We start from the raw sequence: 15,776 nt of genomic DNA, 5'->3' as shown, positions 1-15,776 counted from the left end.
TAGACATTAACTAATGACAGTAGCATCTCAATACACTCCAGTTTGTACATTATTGCTCAGCAGGTAAGAACTGCATTAATGAATGCTTGCTCAATAACTTACAAGATCGAGGGCAGCTGCCAGGATGGAGGCATCGGGGATAGTGCCTGGCTCACAGCAGTTTAAGAGAAACTGAAAGCGTTTCATGCCTTGTCTGATTGCTCCCAGGTTCACTACATTCTTGGATTTTCCACCTTCCTGGTTGGAGGCCAAGTGATCATCAAAACTGTGGCAACCTGAGGAGGTAGAGAGTACAAAGGGGGTCCAGGGTGGGGGGTGGGAGATGAGAAGCAGCGAAGAGAAGGGGGACACAATACCTCACAGAAAAAAAAAAACAAGTTGTACAGGAATCCTGGCGTGCATGATCCTGACCCGGTTCCCTTCCCTCAACTTGATACATGATCTGAGCATGTGTGACAATTTCCATGGCACCCAGTGACTGTGAAAACTGTGAGCCTGATTCTGAACATGGCTATGCTGATGTAAGTCCAAAATGGTTCCCTGGACGTGGATGGAGATGCTTTAGATTTACTCCAGTATAAATTAGATCAGAGTATGGTTGGTCCGTGGCCTTTTTTCAAATATGTAAATACAGTATCGAGTCTTCTGCGTGTTCAGGCTCTCAGGCTCTCTTCCTCTCCACACTTCCTGGTCAGTTTATTTAGATTATTTCCATTTATCCGTCTCTATCTTAGCTTATCATCTTCCTTCTCCCTAAGAAAGACTATGCATTTATCCTCACCTATGAATTTAACAAAGGTTATATTATATTTTGAGCAGGACAAACATGAGTAATAATTCTTCCAAAAGGACAAGGCAAGGATCAGCTGTTACTTATATAGGCCTAAATCTTCAGAAGTGACTAGTTATTTTGGGGAGCCCACCTTGAGACACCTTATGTCAAGGCCTGATTTTCAGAAACTGCTCAGCACTCACCTTCTGTAAATCCTTTAAGATGTCTCATTTGCAGTCTACCTAAAAATGGAGGCACCCAGAATGACTAGTCACTTTTGAAAATGAAACCCATAAAGCCTCCTTTGAACACATTAACATGTTACTTGTATGGGACACGTCAGCTAGTCACAATGCAGTCTGGAACCAAGGTTCCCCTGAGGAAGGTAAGTAAGTAGGCAAAGCCTAACAAGTTACAGAGTTGGTGTGGCTTGTGAAAGGTACACGAAAGAAATATTAATTAGTTGGGAAAACACAATGAAATTAAAAATATTCTAACTAAAGCACCGCTGGGGAGTTGCCAAAAGCTTTCGTTTCAGCCGGACACTCCCCTAAAGGCAAAAACAAGGGAGATCAATTGGATTTCTTCACCGACATGACCTCAACATGGTACATGGCTCAGCTGCCATTTTTGCCTTCTCAAAGGAAAGCTCTTCTGAAAGCTTTGACAGAAGATCTACATAATACATTATACGAGCACTTCTATCACCTCTAAGGGAACAAAGCTAGAAAAACTGAGTACCTGAGTAGAGCAGACAGAGGACTAGACAGGACTCAGAGGATAAATCTGAAAAGTAGTTTCAAGTCTAAGATGATTACCATTCACCACAATCAAAAGTATAAACTCTCCACCTCCCTCTGCAGAAGCATATGCAGAATCAAGCCAAAGTCAAGAATCTCCAGATCATGGGCTTTCCTGGTTTGTCCACAAAACTACCCCAACTTCCTTGATTTATGGGCATAAGGAAGAACCTCTCATCATTGAGGAATCTTATAGAATGCTCAATAATAAAGCAACTTAGAACTTTGGGCTGGGGACTCTAGTTGTTTCTAACATGGATGTAACAGAGAAAGGCAGGGCACCAGCTTTGAAGGACATTCTTGACCTAGGGAGAGGAGAAAAGCAGAAAACTCCAAGTCCACTAAGGGACCTTGCCATGAAGACTTACCTTATATAGTACAATGACAACCCCAGAATAGATAGATGGAAAATCTTTTCCAAACTATTAAGCCTAATTATGCAAACAAAGATGTATTAAGTTTAAAAAAATCTTCTTGTAAGAATGAAAGTACATGGCTGTCCTACATCCAGCTAAGCTACATAGTGCCCAACAGCAAAACATTTCTATCCCGGGACAGATTTCATCCAAATGAAAACAGAAAAGGAAATGGACACTTGTATTAGTTGAATGGACATTGCTGCCTTTTCTTCCAATGCCTTTGTTTCCTAACTACCTGGTATATTTCAACTGATACAATTAATGGCCTGTACCTTGGCCAATATCTTGTTGGCCAAGATAATACAATAATACAATACTAATACAATTAATGGCCAATATCTTGTTTGGGCTATAGACAGACAAATAATGATGTTTGCCCTTAAACATGTCTAACCAATCTCTCAGTGTCAGAATCTGTGCTGCACCTCTAAGAAGTACAGCACAGAAACTCACTGCCTTGGTGGAGGGCACAGCTAAGGATGCATTAAGCCACTTTTGTGCCCTCCTAATTTGGGGCTGAGCCACAGCCACCAGCACAATTTAGACACCTCTGGGGCCCTGTCTCAATTGTTGTGTCCATCCTGGTTTTCTGTATGGATGGCAATGATGAACAGAATCTCCAAAGTTCTGCATATTGTGGTCCCGCCCCCATCATGTGCCTTCCATCCCCAGCCCTGCCCCTTTTCTGGGGCTTGTGAGGAGGTTCTGGAGAGACAATCTTATGACTAGCTCATGGCCTGCACAGGGAAAAATCCCCCCCGACACAAACAGGGCTTTTGAGGGTCCTTCTTTACCTTTCATAAAGGGGCCAGGATGTGGTGACGATCTCATCCTTGACTTTTGGGCCTGCGGTCTTAACTATGGGCTTCATTCTGATATATTAGGAGGGGGGAAAGGAGGAAAAAAAGGAGAGGGGGGCCACAAGCCACCATTCTGTTTTTGGTTCTTTCTATATTCCTGATCACCTAACCAACTGTTCTGGGCTGGATCCTGCTCCCACTGAAGTGAATGGGAATTTTATCAGTCACTTCAATGAGAGCACGATCAGTCCTCATTGTTAATAATCCAGAAATTGGTTCCTCTCCACCATCAATGAAGGACAAGATGGCAATAGCCAATGGGGCAGATCCTCAGCTGCTGTAAATGGGCATATCTCCATTGGCTTCGACAGTGTTACTTTGATTTACACTAGCTGAGGATCTGGCTCAGTTAATGGAAATCATTGCCTATCCTAATGAGAGAGCTTCACCTGTTTAGGGAGTTCTATATTTTTCATTCCCATTTGCTGGATGTACGCAAGATCTCTTCTCTGTGCAGGCCTGGTGGGTGCTATGCACATTATTATTATTTTTTTTTTGCTTTATGTTGTATAAACTGAAGAATATTATGAACTTTGCATTGAATGAAAAATGTATTAAATATAAAAGATATTCACAGACTCTAAGGCTAGAAGTGACCACTGTGATCATATAGTGCGACCTCTTGTGTAACACAGGCCATAGAACTTCCCCAAAATAATTCCTAGAACATATTTTAGAAAAACATCCACTCTTAATTTAAAAAACAGTCAGTGATGGAGAACCTACCACAACACTTGATAAGTTGTTTCAATAGTTAATTACTCTCACCATTAAAAATGTACATCTTATTCCAGTCTGACTTTGTTTAGCGTCAACTTCCAGTCATTGGATCATGTTATACTTTCTCTGTTAGACTGAAGAGTCCATTATTAAATATTTGTTCCCCATGTAGGTACTTATAGATTGTAATCAAGTCAATTCTTAACCATCTCTTTGTTCAACTAAATAGATAGAGCTCCTTGAATCCTTCCATGGAACAGAAGCAACTTTGTCTGTACAAAGTGCAAGCTGGTCTCCATATTGGAGTACTGTGTCCAGTTTTGGGCCCCACACTACAAGAAGGATGTGGAAAAATTGGAAAGAGTCCAGCGGAGGGCAACCAAAATTATTAGGGGACTGGAACACATGACTTATGAGGAGAGGCTGAGGGAACTGGGATTGTTTAGTCTGCGGAAGAGAAGAATGAGGGAGGATTTGATAGCTGCTTTCAACTACCTAAAAGAGGGTTTTTTACCTGGATGGATGGATCTAGACTGTTCTCAGTGGTAGCAGATGACAGAACAAGGAGTAATGGTCTCAAGTTGCAGTGGGGGAGGTTTAGGTTGGATATTAGGAGAAACTTTTTCACTAGGAGCGTGGTGAAACACTGGAATGCGTGACCTAGCGAGGTGGTGGAATCTCCTTCCTTAGAAGTTTTTAAGGTCAGGCTTGACAAAGCCCTGGTTGGGATGATTTAGTTGGGGATGGGTCCTGCTTTGAGCAGGGGGTTGGACTAGATGACCTCCTGAGGTCCCTTCCAACCTTGATATTCTATGAATCTGTCATTATAACATGTTTTCTAATCCTTTAATCATTCTCACGGCTCTTCTCTGAGCCCTCTCCAATTTATTAACATCCGTCTTGAATTGCTGCTTGCCAGTTTAGCTGTATTCTGATTACAGGTAAAAGCCCTTTTAAATAAATGATGAACTGTATAATGCATACATATATTTGAAATATATAGAACTCCCAATAACCTAGATGACAAATGATGATGAAAGCAACAGCTCGTAAAGAACTTGACAAAGTGACTCTAGGTTTAATAGGTTTTTTGTTGCTGTTCACTGTAATGCATGTTTGTTTTTCTGTCCTAGTTTTGCTCAGTTGTCATATTTTTAAAACAAAGACAGAAGGAAGCACTACATGGAGAAAGTGTGAGCAGAATGATGTCACAGCACAGCATCAAGAATGCTGAAAAGGAGAAAGGACAGCACAGTGACAAAAAACACTGTCCCAGGTCCATCCAGCCATCAGGTTCTTCATGATTTAATAGCACCTATCCAGTCTAACAAGCCTTTGTTCTCCCCTCTTAAAAATATAATTCCCATTGATCTCAATGGAAATTATGAATGCAAAGGAAAGTTTTCATTCCTGTATATATTTTGATCTTTCTATTACTTTTTTGGTGTTTGTTAACACTCATGCCCCAAAAGGCCTTGCACAGAATATGATTAACTCAGACCTGACAAATGTTATGATAATTCAACCACATGTTCAAATGAAATCATTAATTCAGAAATTGACATCTGAAGCACAAAATATACTATAAGGTGTGTGTGCACTATACAATATTATTATATATGTGTCTACACACACACATTATATACATCCACACAGGCCTTGATGCTGTAAGTTATGCATATGGTTGCAGGAAGTCTGCCCATGCACAGTAATTTGCAAGACTGGGGTAATTTTATATAATACACACACACACGTAAAAATTATGTATATGTTTACACACACACACACAAACGTGTATGTACAAATTTTACTGAGCTACATCTCGTGTATAAAAATTCCATTCTGATATGGTCCCTTGACTTTCACAATTTACCTTTCAAACTAGAGATTTTAAAAAAAATAGTCTTTAAGCTCCCCTGATTTTGAGAAACTCACAGGTGACAAACTACACTCATGAACATCACTGGCTGATTTACCTGTTTGGGTTTTTTTCATAAAGACCTTTTCTTAACTCTCATGCCCCCTCATTTATTAAGCATTTCTAATGTAGACATTGTGTTTAAAAGCCAGATATGGCCCACTTAGTTCCACTTACGTACAGACAAATAAATATTAACATACATTGCTCTTGGGCAGGTGAAAGAGATGTTCCGATTTTTCAAAATAAAAGTAGTTACATAACATATTAATCACAAAGTGCTGAAATACTTTAGATAGTTCAAAGTTCATATAGGTAATAACCAGTGAGACATCCTAGCAGAACAAATGCATAAGATATGTTACACGTAACATAACACAGAATAAACAAACTTTATTTTTGACTTGCATCCATACTTTGAATTCTGTGCATGAAATGTTGGCGACTTAAATTCAATGGGAATTTTGGATGTGCAAGATCAGGCTTAGATTTCCAGTCTGGACATTTGTGAAAAGCAATAGATGTTGAATAGCTTATTGCATTCACATCTCTAGCTCCTAGCCTTATGCTCTTACTTTGCAATATCAAATTAACAGAGCCAAAAAGTAACAACAGGAGCTCTCTGGCTGTCACTCCATGCTGAGAATAAAGAAAGGCTCTTTGCATTTTATGATAAATGAGGAGAACATCATGTTGGCTTAGCCTCTTCCTGGACATTTTTTGGCCATATTTTGCTCAGACATGCCTATCTGAAGTTAATAGCTGGGAAGAGGCAGGTGTTGAAAAGCTGCAAGTATAGATAAAAGCAAACAAGACAAAAAGATGCTAATGAAATGTAAGCGATGGGCGGTACATTATTTTGCAGATGGGTACAGTTGCATCTGAGCTTTGGGAAAAGGACTGTTCCTGAGGCTCTTAGGGCCAGATTCCACTGGGATGACTTTTTCAGTGACAGTGCAGTTTGTGAAGAGTGGGTGCAAAGATAACCATGAGCCGCCTTTACATGCCCCCTCCCAATTCTAGGGCTGTGGGTGCTGGGTCAGTCCCAAAGTACAATTTAGTGTGTAGTCTCAGGGCTCCTCCACCTTGTGCCATTATGGCAGCCAGAGATGAGCTGAATGAAGCAGCTCTTCATCCAGGCTCTTTTCTTTGGTCATGCCCCCAACCCTGGGGCCCAAGATAAGGGTGACAGAGAAGCCACCACACCAGCCTGAGCGTGCCAGAGTATTTCCCATGAGGGTGCAATGCTGAGGTTGCATATTGGGCTGGCACTGAAGCCTTTGTGTATTGGAGAACTGTTGCAGGGGAGCTGCAGCAGGGGCCTGTGTCTGGCCTGAAGTGTATATGTACCCAGTTAATGCAACTGCACATACAGAAACAATCCCATTTATATACCTCCATAATACATGGGAACATGCCATGCATATTATGACCTGAGAACTCATATGAGGGTGCATCTATTAGTTCCGAAAAGAAAAGCCACGACAATACTTAGGCATGTGGTATGTTGATAAAAGTCATGCTGTATGAGAAAATCAATCAACATATACTAGAAATAGCTGATCAAAAGGGACTCCACTTTACCACTGACAGCCAACATTTTGAAATGTATGTAAAAACAGGATATTTACACCTCTTCTACTGGATGTGTGACACCCACTGGTGTAACTGGGAACTTCAGCTGGGGGAATGCCAGCTCAAGGGAGCTACATCAGTTTACATCAGCTGAAGTTCTGGTCCATGGACTGAAACTGTGTATCATCCTTAGAATGTGGACTGTTTGAACATGACTTAGGTTTTCAGTGGAGATGCATAGATATTATTCATATCAAGTGTGACATCTTTGATGACAAGACTATGGGCCTGATTCTGATCTTATTTACACTGGTGTAAATTAGGAGCGTGGTAGCTCCCTGTAAGTCAGGGACACTTCAGTGGTGTTAGTGAGATCAAAAATCAAGCCTTCACTTTCTGTGTGAAGCTAACATTGGAAAGTGCACTCGTAGCTGACAGCTATGGCTATCCCCGACCATGTGACTCCTGTGCAAGCCTGTGCCATATGATGGCAAAATGAGCATATTACAGCTACGGTGTAATGTCAGATCATGTAAAATGTAATGTCAGGGAATGTAATATACTATAAAAATAGCAGAAGCAATGGGGTGGAGGATCAAACTCTGTGTTTTTTTTAAAACAAAAATAATAGAATGTCAAGATGCAAGGTTTGTCTCCTTGGTAACAAGGATCAGGTTTCTGAGCTGAGTTTGGATGGCTGTATAATATTTGAAAATATAATACCCCCTTAATAAAGGCACTTTTCAAACAAACATCACTGCTTTTAAAAAAAATTGCATTATGATAAAATATTATTATAATTATTTCTTTTGTTGAGTAAAAGGGACAGCATCTCTTTAACGAATGGTATGCAGACATTAGACATGCAAACACAGAAGAAAAGAGATAATTAAAACAAGGTTTGTACAGGGTTTTCCATTTCATCGGTGCTGAATTGTTCTAAAACTGTCATATGGTCACTAATTGGAAAAAAGAACTGATGGAGCATCCATCTTTATATGATGGAATGAAAGATTCACACACCCTCTTTTAGACTGAATCATTGTTTTGAAGTAAATATAAATTTTTCAGGTGTGTTGATTTGATTTAATTTGACTTTGTTTTTGAAAGTCCAAATGTTACATTAGCTTAATTTATTTGGACATATTTGCTTTTTTTTTATTTTCACATTCTACGCATTTGTTAGAGTTTTTTTTAAAATCAAAATGAAAGAAAGAAGGAAGAGAAAGAAAATGGTTACTAAGAATGAAAAGTTGGAGAAGAACAGAATGGATGCAAAAACCATGGAAAAGTACGGAGTGGGGAAGGGGTAAAAGAAAGAAAGAAAGAAAAAGAAAACCCTGATTTCTAACCATCTTTTTCTTCTGTGTGATGAAGCTTGGATGGGTATCTTCGGCAGATGCGCCATTTACCAAGACGCTTGAAGAAATTCTCCTCTTCATCTCGCCCATTCTCCAGGCCACCTCCTGGTCCACCTTCTGACAGCTTCACCGCACTAGTGAATTTCACCTGAACAAATGAGGAGGAGACAAGACTCATGTTCTGATGTGTTATAATTTCTCTACCAACTTTGCCATAGCAATGCAGCACTTAAGGACAGGCAGTAGTGTGGTACATTACTATAGCAACCGAATAGGAACTGTGCCCATATGCACCAGCTGAGGATATTAAGTATTCTGTAATTTGGCTAGGTAACCATTCCCCTTCTTTCACAGGGGTTCATACACATACAAGTAAGGAAAAAGCAGTATGACCAACTAGTAAAGTACATTAAGTATATTCAGAGGACCCAGATAACTCTCTGAGTGAAAAGAACTAGCAGGAGAAATGAAATGTTAATTACACTGACACTTCATTCCTGTGACACTGTTCATATGGAAGACCAAAGAAGGCACAATGACAAATCTCTAGCCAGCCTATAACAAGAATGAAACATGGAGCATATTTAACCCAGTTTTCTTCACTTCCCCAGAAGGAAGTCTTGAGATGCTGCTAGATACCAGTCATTACACTCTTCCTTTTCTGTTATTGCTTAGACACACATCCCCCCTCCTCAATGCTATGATAACATCATTTTACTGCCATCCTTATTCTATTACCTCATCACTGCCTCTTAGCCTTTCAAATCACATGCATCCTCACAAAACTGTGTGTTTCAGCTGTTCCCTGATCTTTCCAAAGACCGACTGCTTCTAAAGGTCCTCTTCAGTGTATTTCTAGTGTGTCCTATACTACAGCACTGGGAGCTGCTTAGAAAAATATGGAAGGAGAATAATTTCTGTCCAGTTATGGACCATCTCCACTCTGCTCCGCCCTCCTCTCAAGGGAAGGGAAAAAGTCACCTGCCATTTTCAACCTCTTTCCTTGAGGGAGGACCTGTCTTACATTATGCTCAAGGGACAAATTCTGCTGCCTCCCCCATGGTGGGATTATGCTGGACTTTGGGGAGAAACAGGATTTGGGAGGTCTGCACAGGGGTGTGCGAGTGCAGCTCCACTGGATCTCTGTGCATGGAAGCACGCACGGCAGGGAGGAGCGTTGGTAACGGACCCGCCACTGAACGGACTCTCTGGCCTTTCACTTCTGTGAGGGCTGGAGTTGGAGAAAGCTAGGACCAAAGAGACTACTCCTGCCTTTTGTCTGAAACAGCTTCCAAGGAGCAGCTGTGCTACAATTCCATGGCCCAGGGGAAGGATTTCTCTTTCCCCTATCCCCCACCCGCTTCTTCCTGCAGACCTCCTGCAGCCAAGGTATTATGCTGGATGCTGAGCAGTAGATATGCTCCCAAATATGGAAAGACAGACTCCTCCTAGCCTTTGCAGGTGAGGAGTTGCACCGCTGTGGGCTCTCTACCTAAAGCCCCAGCTTCGAGGATTTTGTCTCTGGGTCCCATCAGCTGCAATATCCATGCTAATCATAGTATTTTCTCTGGGAGCTAGAAATGATCTATGAAGTAGCCAGACCCTATCCCTTTATCCTCCCTACTAATCTGAAAAAACACATTTACCTTGGAACTTTGTCTGATGAAAGACAGACGGTCTACAGAGCTGATATCCAGGAGGTCTTCCACCCCGTCAGCCAGCCCAGAGAGGGAAGAGCGTTTCAGCCAGTTCCCTGATGCAGATAAAGCCAGTCAGGACAATTCTGCAATTGTTCCAAGCTGAATACATCAGCAATACAGGCATATTTCTCTATAGCGCTGAAACAGTCATACCGTGACATGAGCAAAGGGTGAAGGACGAGGCGTGTTCATGCTACATGCATTAAAGATCATAGTTGAATTCATAATATAAGAGGCTGAGTTTTAGGGCTGTAAAAGTTGAAAATCAACACGGGTCAGTGAGAAAGGATAAATTACATTTATTCTTCCTTTCTTATTGAAGTCTGCTTGGAAAGCTTCTCTTAGAGAGAAAGAAAGGATGGTCCAGTGATGACGGCTCCAGTCTAGGACTTAGGAACCCTGGGTTAAACTCCCTCGTCTGCCATAGACTTTCTGTGTGACCTTGGGCAAGTCACGTAGTCTCTCTCTGTCTCACTTCCCCATCTGTAAACTGGAGAAAATAGCTCTTCTCTACCTCACAAGGGGTGCTGTGAGAATAAATATATTAAAGATTGTAAGGCACTCAGACACTATGTGTCTTTGCTACAGTATCCAACACACGCACAGAACAGATCTATTCTATCTGCACATGCAGTACATAGATATAATATAAAGGGACATACATTTACCTATGGGGAGTTTGAGTTTCTTTCGGAGTGAGATCCGTCGGGAGCGGGAGCGCGAGCGCCTCTCGGTGGTCGTTCCAGAGAGAGCAGTGGTGCACTCTGATGTGTCCTGCTCTGACTGGCTGCTGGTATCACTTGCTGCACTTTGCGACTTGAACATCTTTCGCCAGAAGTCTTTGCGTCCCAGAACTGCCCCTTGCATTTGCTCATCACTGCGAGAGAACAACACAGGGTTAAAAATACCTCGCTGTGGTTTGTATGCTGCTAAGTACATTTGAACAAGTTTCCCCGCTTCCAACCTCTCTTTGTTCCTTGTCATATGTTACTCTAAAAATTTAAACTTATTCTTCTTGATGTAATTTGTTAAGCTAGACAGTGTTCTCAGTATTGCACAATGAAGACACATTTTACCCTGGAGACTTTACAGTCTAAAAAGTCATTCTGTTTTTTGTCATTATGCTAAAGCAGCGTTTCTCAAACTTGGATCTGCAGACCTGGTACTCCAGGGGGTCCGCAAGTCATGCCTGGGGCCACTGGCTCCGCTGATCAACTCCTCCCCCTCCCTCTCAGTGCCTACTGCATGCCATGGAACAGCTGTTCAACAGCATGCAGGAGGTATTGGGAGGGAGGGGGATGAGCTGGGATGGGGCGCACTCAGGGGAGGGGGCAGAAAGAGGCGGGGAAGAGGAGGGGCAGGGATGGAGTGGGGGTGGGACCTTGGGGGAAGGGGTGGAGTGGGGACGGGGCCTGGGGCTGAGCAGGGGGTTTAGGGGTCAGCGAAAAATTTTAAATCATAATTCAGGTCTTTGGGTTGCTAAAGTTTGAGAACCGCTGTGCTAAAGAATCATCCTCTATTTGGTCAAAGTGACCACTAATGTACAGGACCAATGCTTTTCAAGACTGTGTCCCTTACAAAGTGTTTGTATATCAAAATATCATTTCAATACTGTGTGTAACTATATGAAATCACAATTCTTAGCAATCTTTTAGAATAATGACACTATATTCTGCTGCATACCTGTGACCCCAAAGTTCTGTGGCAGGACTGTGAGCAGAATGACTAATCCTAATTTTTCTCAGGAGATTCAAATTTTCTGTTCTCTTTACAATCGCACCATCAGATGAAAGTTTCATATTCATAAACAACCCTTTCTGGACTTTCCTCTTTTCTGTATTCTGGATTTTAATTGGCAAATCTATCTCCACTCCAGGAGAATACAGATTTGAGAGACATACAAAGGCTGGGCAAAGGAACTAACTACAACATTCAGATCTCAAAGCCAACCTCTTTTTCATAAGTTTAGGGTTTAGCCTTTAATTTCAACAAATCTTCTTTTGCTACAGAAAGTTTGAATAACTTCTGGACTAAAGGATGACCCTGAAACATTTAACAGAGCAGCACAATACAATAATCACCCTTAAACACTGTCTAATTTTGACTTAAAATAACTAGATTGTTCCCTCATTATTTGCAGTATTCCCTACACTTCTCTAGACTTGATATAGGGAATATTACAAATACTGAAGAAAAATTATATAGCTTTCTAAGGGCTTGTCTACACTGGAACTTCCAGGAAAGTTAATCTGAATCACTGCCAAAGTGAATTTAGCTAAACCAAATTAAAGTCATTTTAATTCTGAGCAGCAGCATCCACACAGGGATTTAATGCCGTCATAAATATAAAGGGAAGGGTAATCACCTTTAAAATCCCTCCTGGCCAGAGGAAAAATCCTTTCACCTGTAAAGGGTTAAGAAGCTAAAGGTAACCTCGCTGGCACCTGACCAAGATGACCAATGAGGAGACAAGATACTTTCAAAAGCTGGGAGGAGGGACAAAAACAAAGGGTCTGTGTCTGTCTGTGTGATGCTTTTGCCAGGACAGAACAGGAATGGAGTTTTAGAATTTAGTAAGTAATCTAGCTAGATATGTGTTAGATTATGATTTCTTTAAATGTCTGAGAAAATAGCTGTGCTGAATAGAATGAATATTCCTGTCTGTGTGTCTTTTTTGTAACTTAAGGTTTTGCCTAGAGGGATTCTCTACGTTTTGAATCTAATTACCCTGTAAGGTATTTACCATCCTGATTTTACAGAGGTGATTCTTTTTACTGTTTCTTCTATTAAAATGTTTCTTTTCAAGAACTGAATGCTTTTTTCATTGCCCTAAGATCCAAGGGTTTGGGTCTGTGGTCACCTATGCAAATTGGTGAGGATTTTTACCAAACCTTCCCCAGGAAGTGGGGTGCAAGGGTTGGGAGGATTTTGGGGGGAAAGACGTTTCCAAAGAACACTTTCCTAATAAAAATAAACCCAGATAAATGTTTGATGGTGGCAGTGGAAGTCCAAGGGTAAAATAGGTTGTACCTTGGGCAAGTTTTAACCTAAGCTGGTAAAAGTAAGCTTAGGAGGTTTTCATGCAGGTCCCCACATCTGTACCCTAGAGTTCAGAATGGGGAGGGAACCTTGACAAATGCAATTTTACTAATCCACTTCAAATTCACACTTTTAGTTAATTTGGATTAATTTTCCTGGCTGTCCCTGTGTAGGCAAGCCTTAAGGCAACTGAAAGTTTCTAAGGGTGACCTTCTGTATTGCTGTGGGTATCTTTCCATTGTTTTAGAGCATGAGTAATATTGAAATAGTGACCTCAGCACATACAGCAATAGTTGCAAATCTATTGCATAAAATATACACAAGCTTCCTTTTTCACCTCTGATCGAGTCAGAACGGCAGTGTGTGTTTAGAAATGGCCCAAGGCCTAATCCTTGTTCCAAAATCTAGATCCTAGAGTCTCTTAAACTCAGATGGGTTCAGATTCAGCATACTGCTCTTAACTCACCTCAGCATACAATACTAAAGCACTCATCTATCGCTGAATCCTGTATTCTAGCTGATATTAAAGACCCTATGGATGTAGGAGAGTTATCTCCTTTTGTTCTTGCCCACCAGCATAAATCAGGCCACTGGGCCCCAGCAGTGGGAAAGCTGCCGTGGCATAAGATGACAAAAAACCTATCTGTAAGAAGACGCATTTGAGCCCAGAATGTATCAAAAACTGGGCAGTGTTAGCCACATCCTTTCCCAGGCTAAGTTTATCAGGGTAAGTCGATTCAATGCATCTACTGGCAGAGCTTCTATGGACTAAAGCTACGCTGCACCTGACATAACCCCTGGGGTAAATCCCACCCCCTGCATCCTGGTGCAGGGCAATGTTGTTTGCATAGCCTTGCACCATCTGTGGTGTCTCTTGGCCCACAGTTTTTAACCTTTCCCAGCCTACCATTTTGAATGTTAGGAACAGTCTTTATTTCATTATCAGCACATCATTTGAATGTGTGGGTTATCACTCTCCTAGGACATGATGATTTAACCATGAATGGGAAAGCAATGTCTAAAGAAAACCTCTCTGAGCCACATATTAGTCTTGTATTACAGGTTTCTAAGAGTAAAGAGCAAAACAAGAACTGAACAAAGATTTGATCAGTTGGGACACTGGTCTATCAACGTGAGATTTTCAAGAGCGCTGATTTTGCTCACCACGTACGGATCTTCGGACTGGGCAAAACCTCCAAATAAATCAGACTAAAACATAAATCAATTCACCACTCATTTATTTTGTTTAACTACTCTGACCATGCTTGCTAATTAGAAAATGTTATTTCCCCTTAAAGCAGGGCTTGGCTCCTCCACAATTCTCCCACTTGATCTTGCAATCAAGTCATAACGCTGCATTTGTGATTACACAATCATTTCCATGGCAAAAGAGATTATTCTCTGCAGATTCAAGTAGATCAGCATGAGGAGGAAAGATTGAGAGAGAGAGAGAGAGAGAGAAAAATACCCCAGCTGGGGCCTACTGTCCCACCACAGGATATGAACAGCTTCCTCTGAATTCGGAAGATCTGTTAGGTCTTCAAAGAACTGACACAGGGAACTACCGCTATCTTCTCTAAAGACACCCATCTTCACACATCTCCACTACTGGTGACCAAAAAAGCCAAGGAAGTTTCCACCAAGAGAAGAAAACTGAAAAAATATGACAGGTAATGCAAGAGGCAGCAGTAAATAACTAAAGATAATTTAATTACAGAATTAATAACAAGAGTCTTCAAATATGTTAAGGGCGGTTATAAAGAGAACTGTGATCAACTGATCTCCATGTCCATTGAAGGTTAGACAAGATCTGTAGCAAGGGAGATTTAGGTTAGCTATAAGGAAAAACTTTCTAACTGTAAGGATAGCTAAATAGTGACACAGGCTTGCAAGGGGAGGTTGTGGCATGCCTATCATTGGAGGTTTTAAAGAACAGGTTAGACAAACACCTGTCAGGGATGGCCTAGGTTACTTGGCAGGGGGATGGACTTGATGACCTCTAGGGGTCCCTTCCAGCCCTCTATTTCTAAGATTCTATGAATATTTCTATGATTCAATTCATTTTGGAGGGGAAAATAATAAAATCAGTGTGACTCAAAAAAGGGAAAAACAAAGAAGAGGAAGATGCTAAAGCTGGAGGGTTTTCTTGAGAACTGTCACTTTTTGTTAGACTAAGTTCCTTGGGCAGAGATCATCTTTCCATTACGTATGCATACAGCACCTAGCACGATGGGTCTCCAGTCTATAGCTGGAGCCTCTAGGCATTGCCCCAATACAAATACAAAAATAATAATCAGAAAGCCGGTAGTGCAGCTCTGCTGATAAGGCAAGTGCAACAACCCAAGGGTGAGAAATGAACCAACCACTGGATGAATTAAGGGGCATGTAGTTATCCCACCAGTGTCGTTTTTAGATTTCCTGCAGGAGCAACAGCTTAGAATGCTGAGACCTACCTGGTATCACGTTTGGAGCATGGACGCACAAACAGGGAATTGCTCTGATGATGAGAATAAATGTTCTATTTATTGCTCAGTCATGGTTAGAAGTGCATTGGCAAATTTTGTTGCAATTTCATTTTGTGCTGTTCCATTTTGCGCTGGCCTGTGATGCCA

At 41.3% G+C, this 15,776-nt stretch overlaps 1 protein-coding gene across 8 annotated transcripts in view; it reads right to left on the bottom strand.

Annotated features, from left to right (window-relative positions):
• Positions 1 to 15,776, bottom strand: part of UNC80 (unc-80 homolog, NALCN channel complex subunit) — a 187,766-nt gene that overhangs the window by 111,090 nt on the left and 60,900 nt on the right. For 3 of the 8 annotated variants that reach the window (XM_084643900.1, XM_084643903.1, XM_084643901.1), the window contains exons 19-22: positions 10,788 to 11,002; positions 10,072 to 10,178; positions 8,417 to 8,573; positions 103 to 275 (exon numbers count right to left, since the gene is read on the bottom strand). In XM_084643900.1, coding sequence (XP_084500026.1) covers positions 103 to 275; positions 8,417 to 8,573; positions 10,072 to 10,178; positions 10,788 to 11,002 — 652 coding nt within the window. The remainder of the gene's footprint in view (positions 1 to 102; positions 276 to 8,416; positions 8,574 to 10,071; positions 10,179 to 10,787; positions 11,003 to 15,776) is intronic. The other 5 variants (XM_084643905.1, XM_084643906.1, XM_084643907.1 and 2 more) reach the window with 3 other exon arrangements.

The sequence above is a fragment of the Lepidochelys olivacea genome, assembly GCF_965140295.1.
Source record: "Lepidochelys olivacea isolate rLepOli2 genome assembly, chromosome: 11".
NCBI lineage: Eukaryota > Metazoa > Chordata > Testudines > Cheloniidae > Lepidochelys > Lepidochelys olivacea.
Note: the sequence above shows the minus strand (reverse complement) of the source record. Positions and strands in the feature narration are given on the sequence as shown.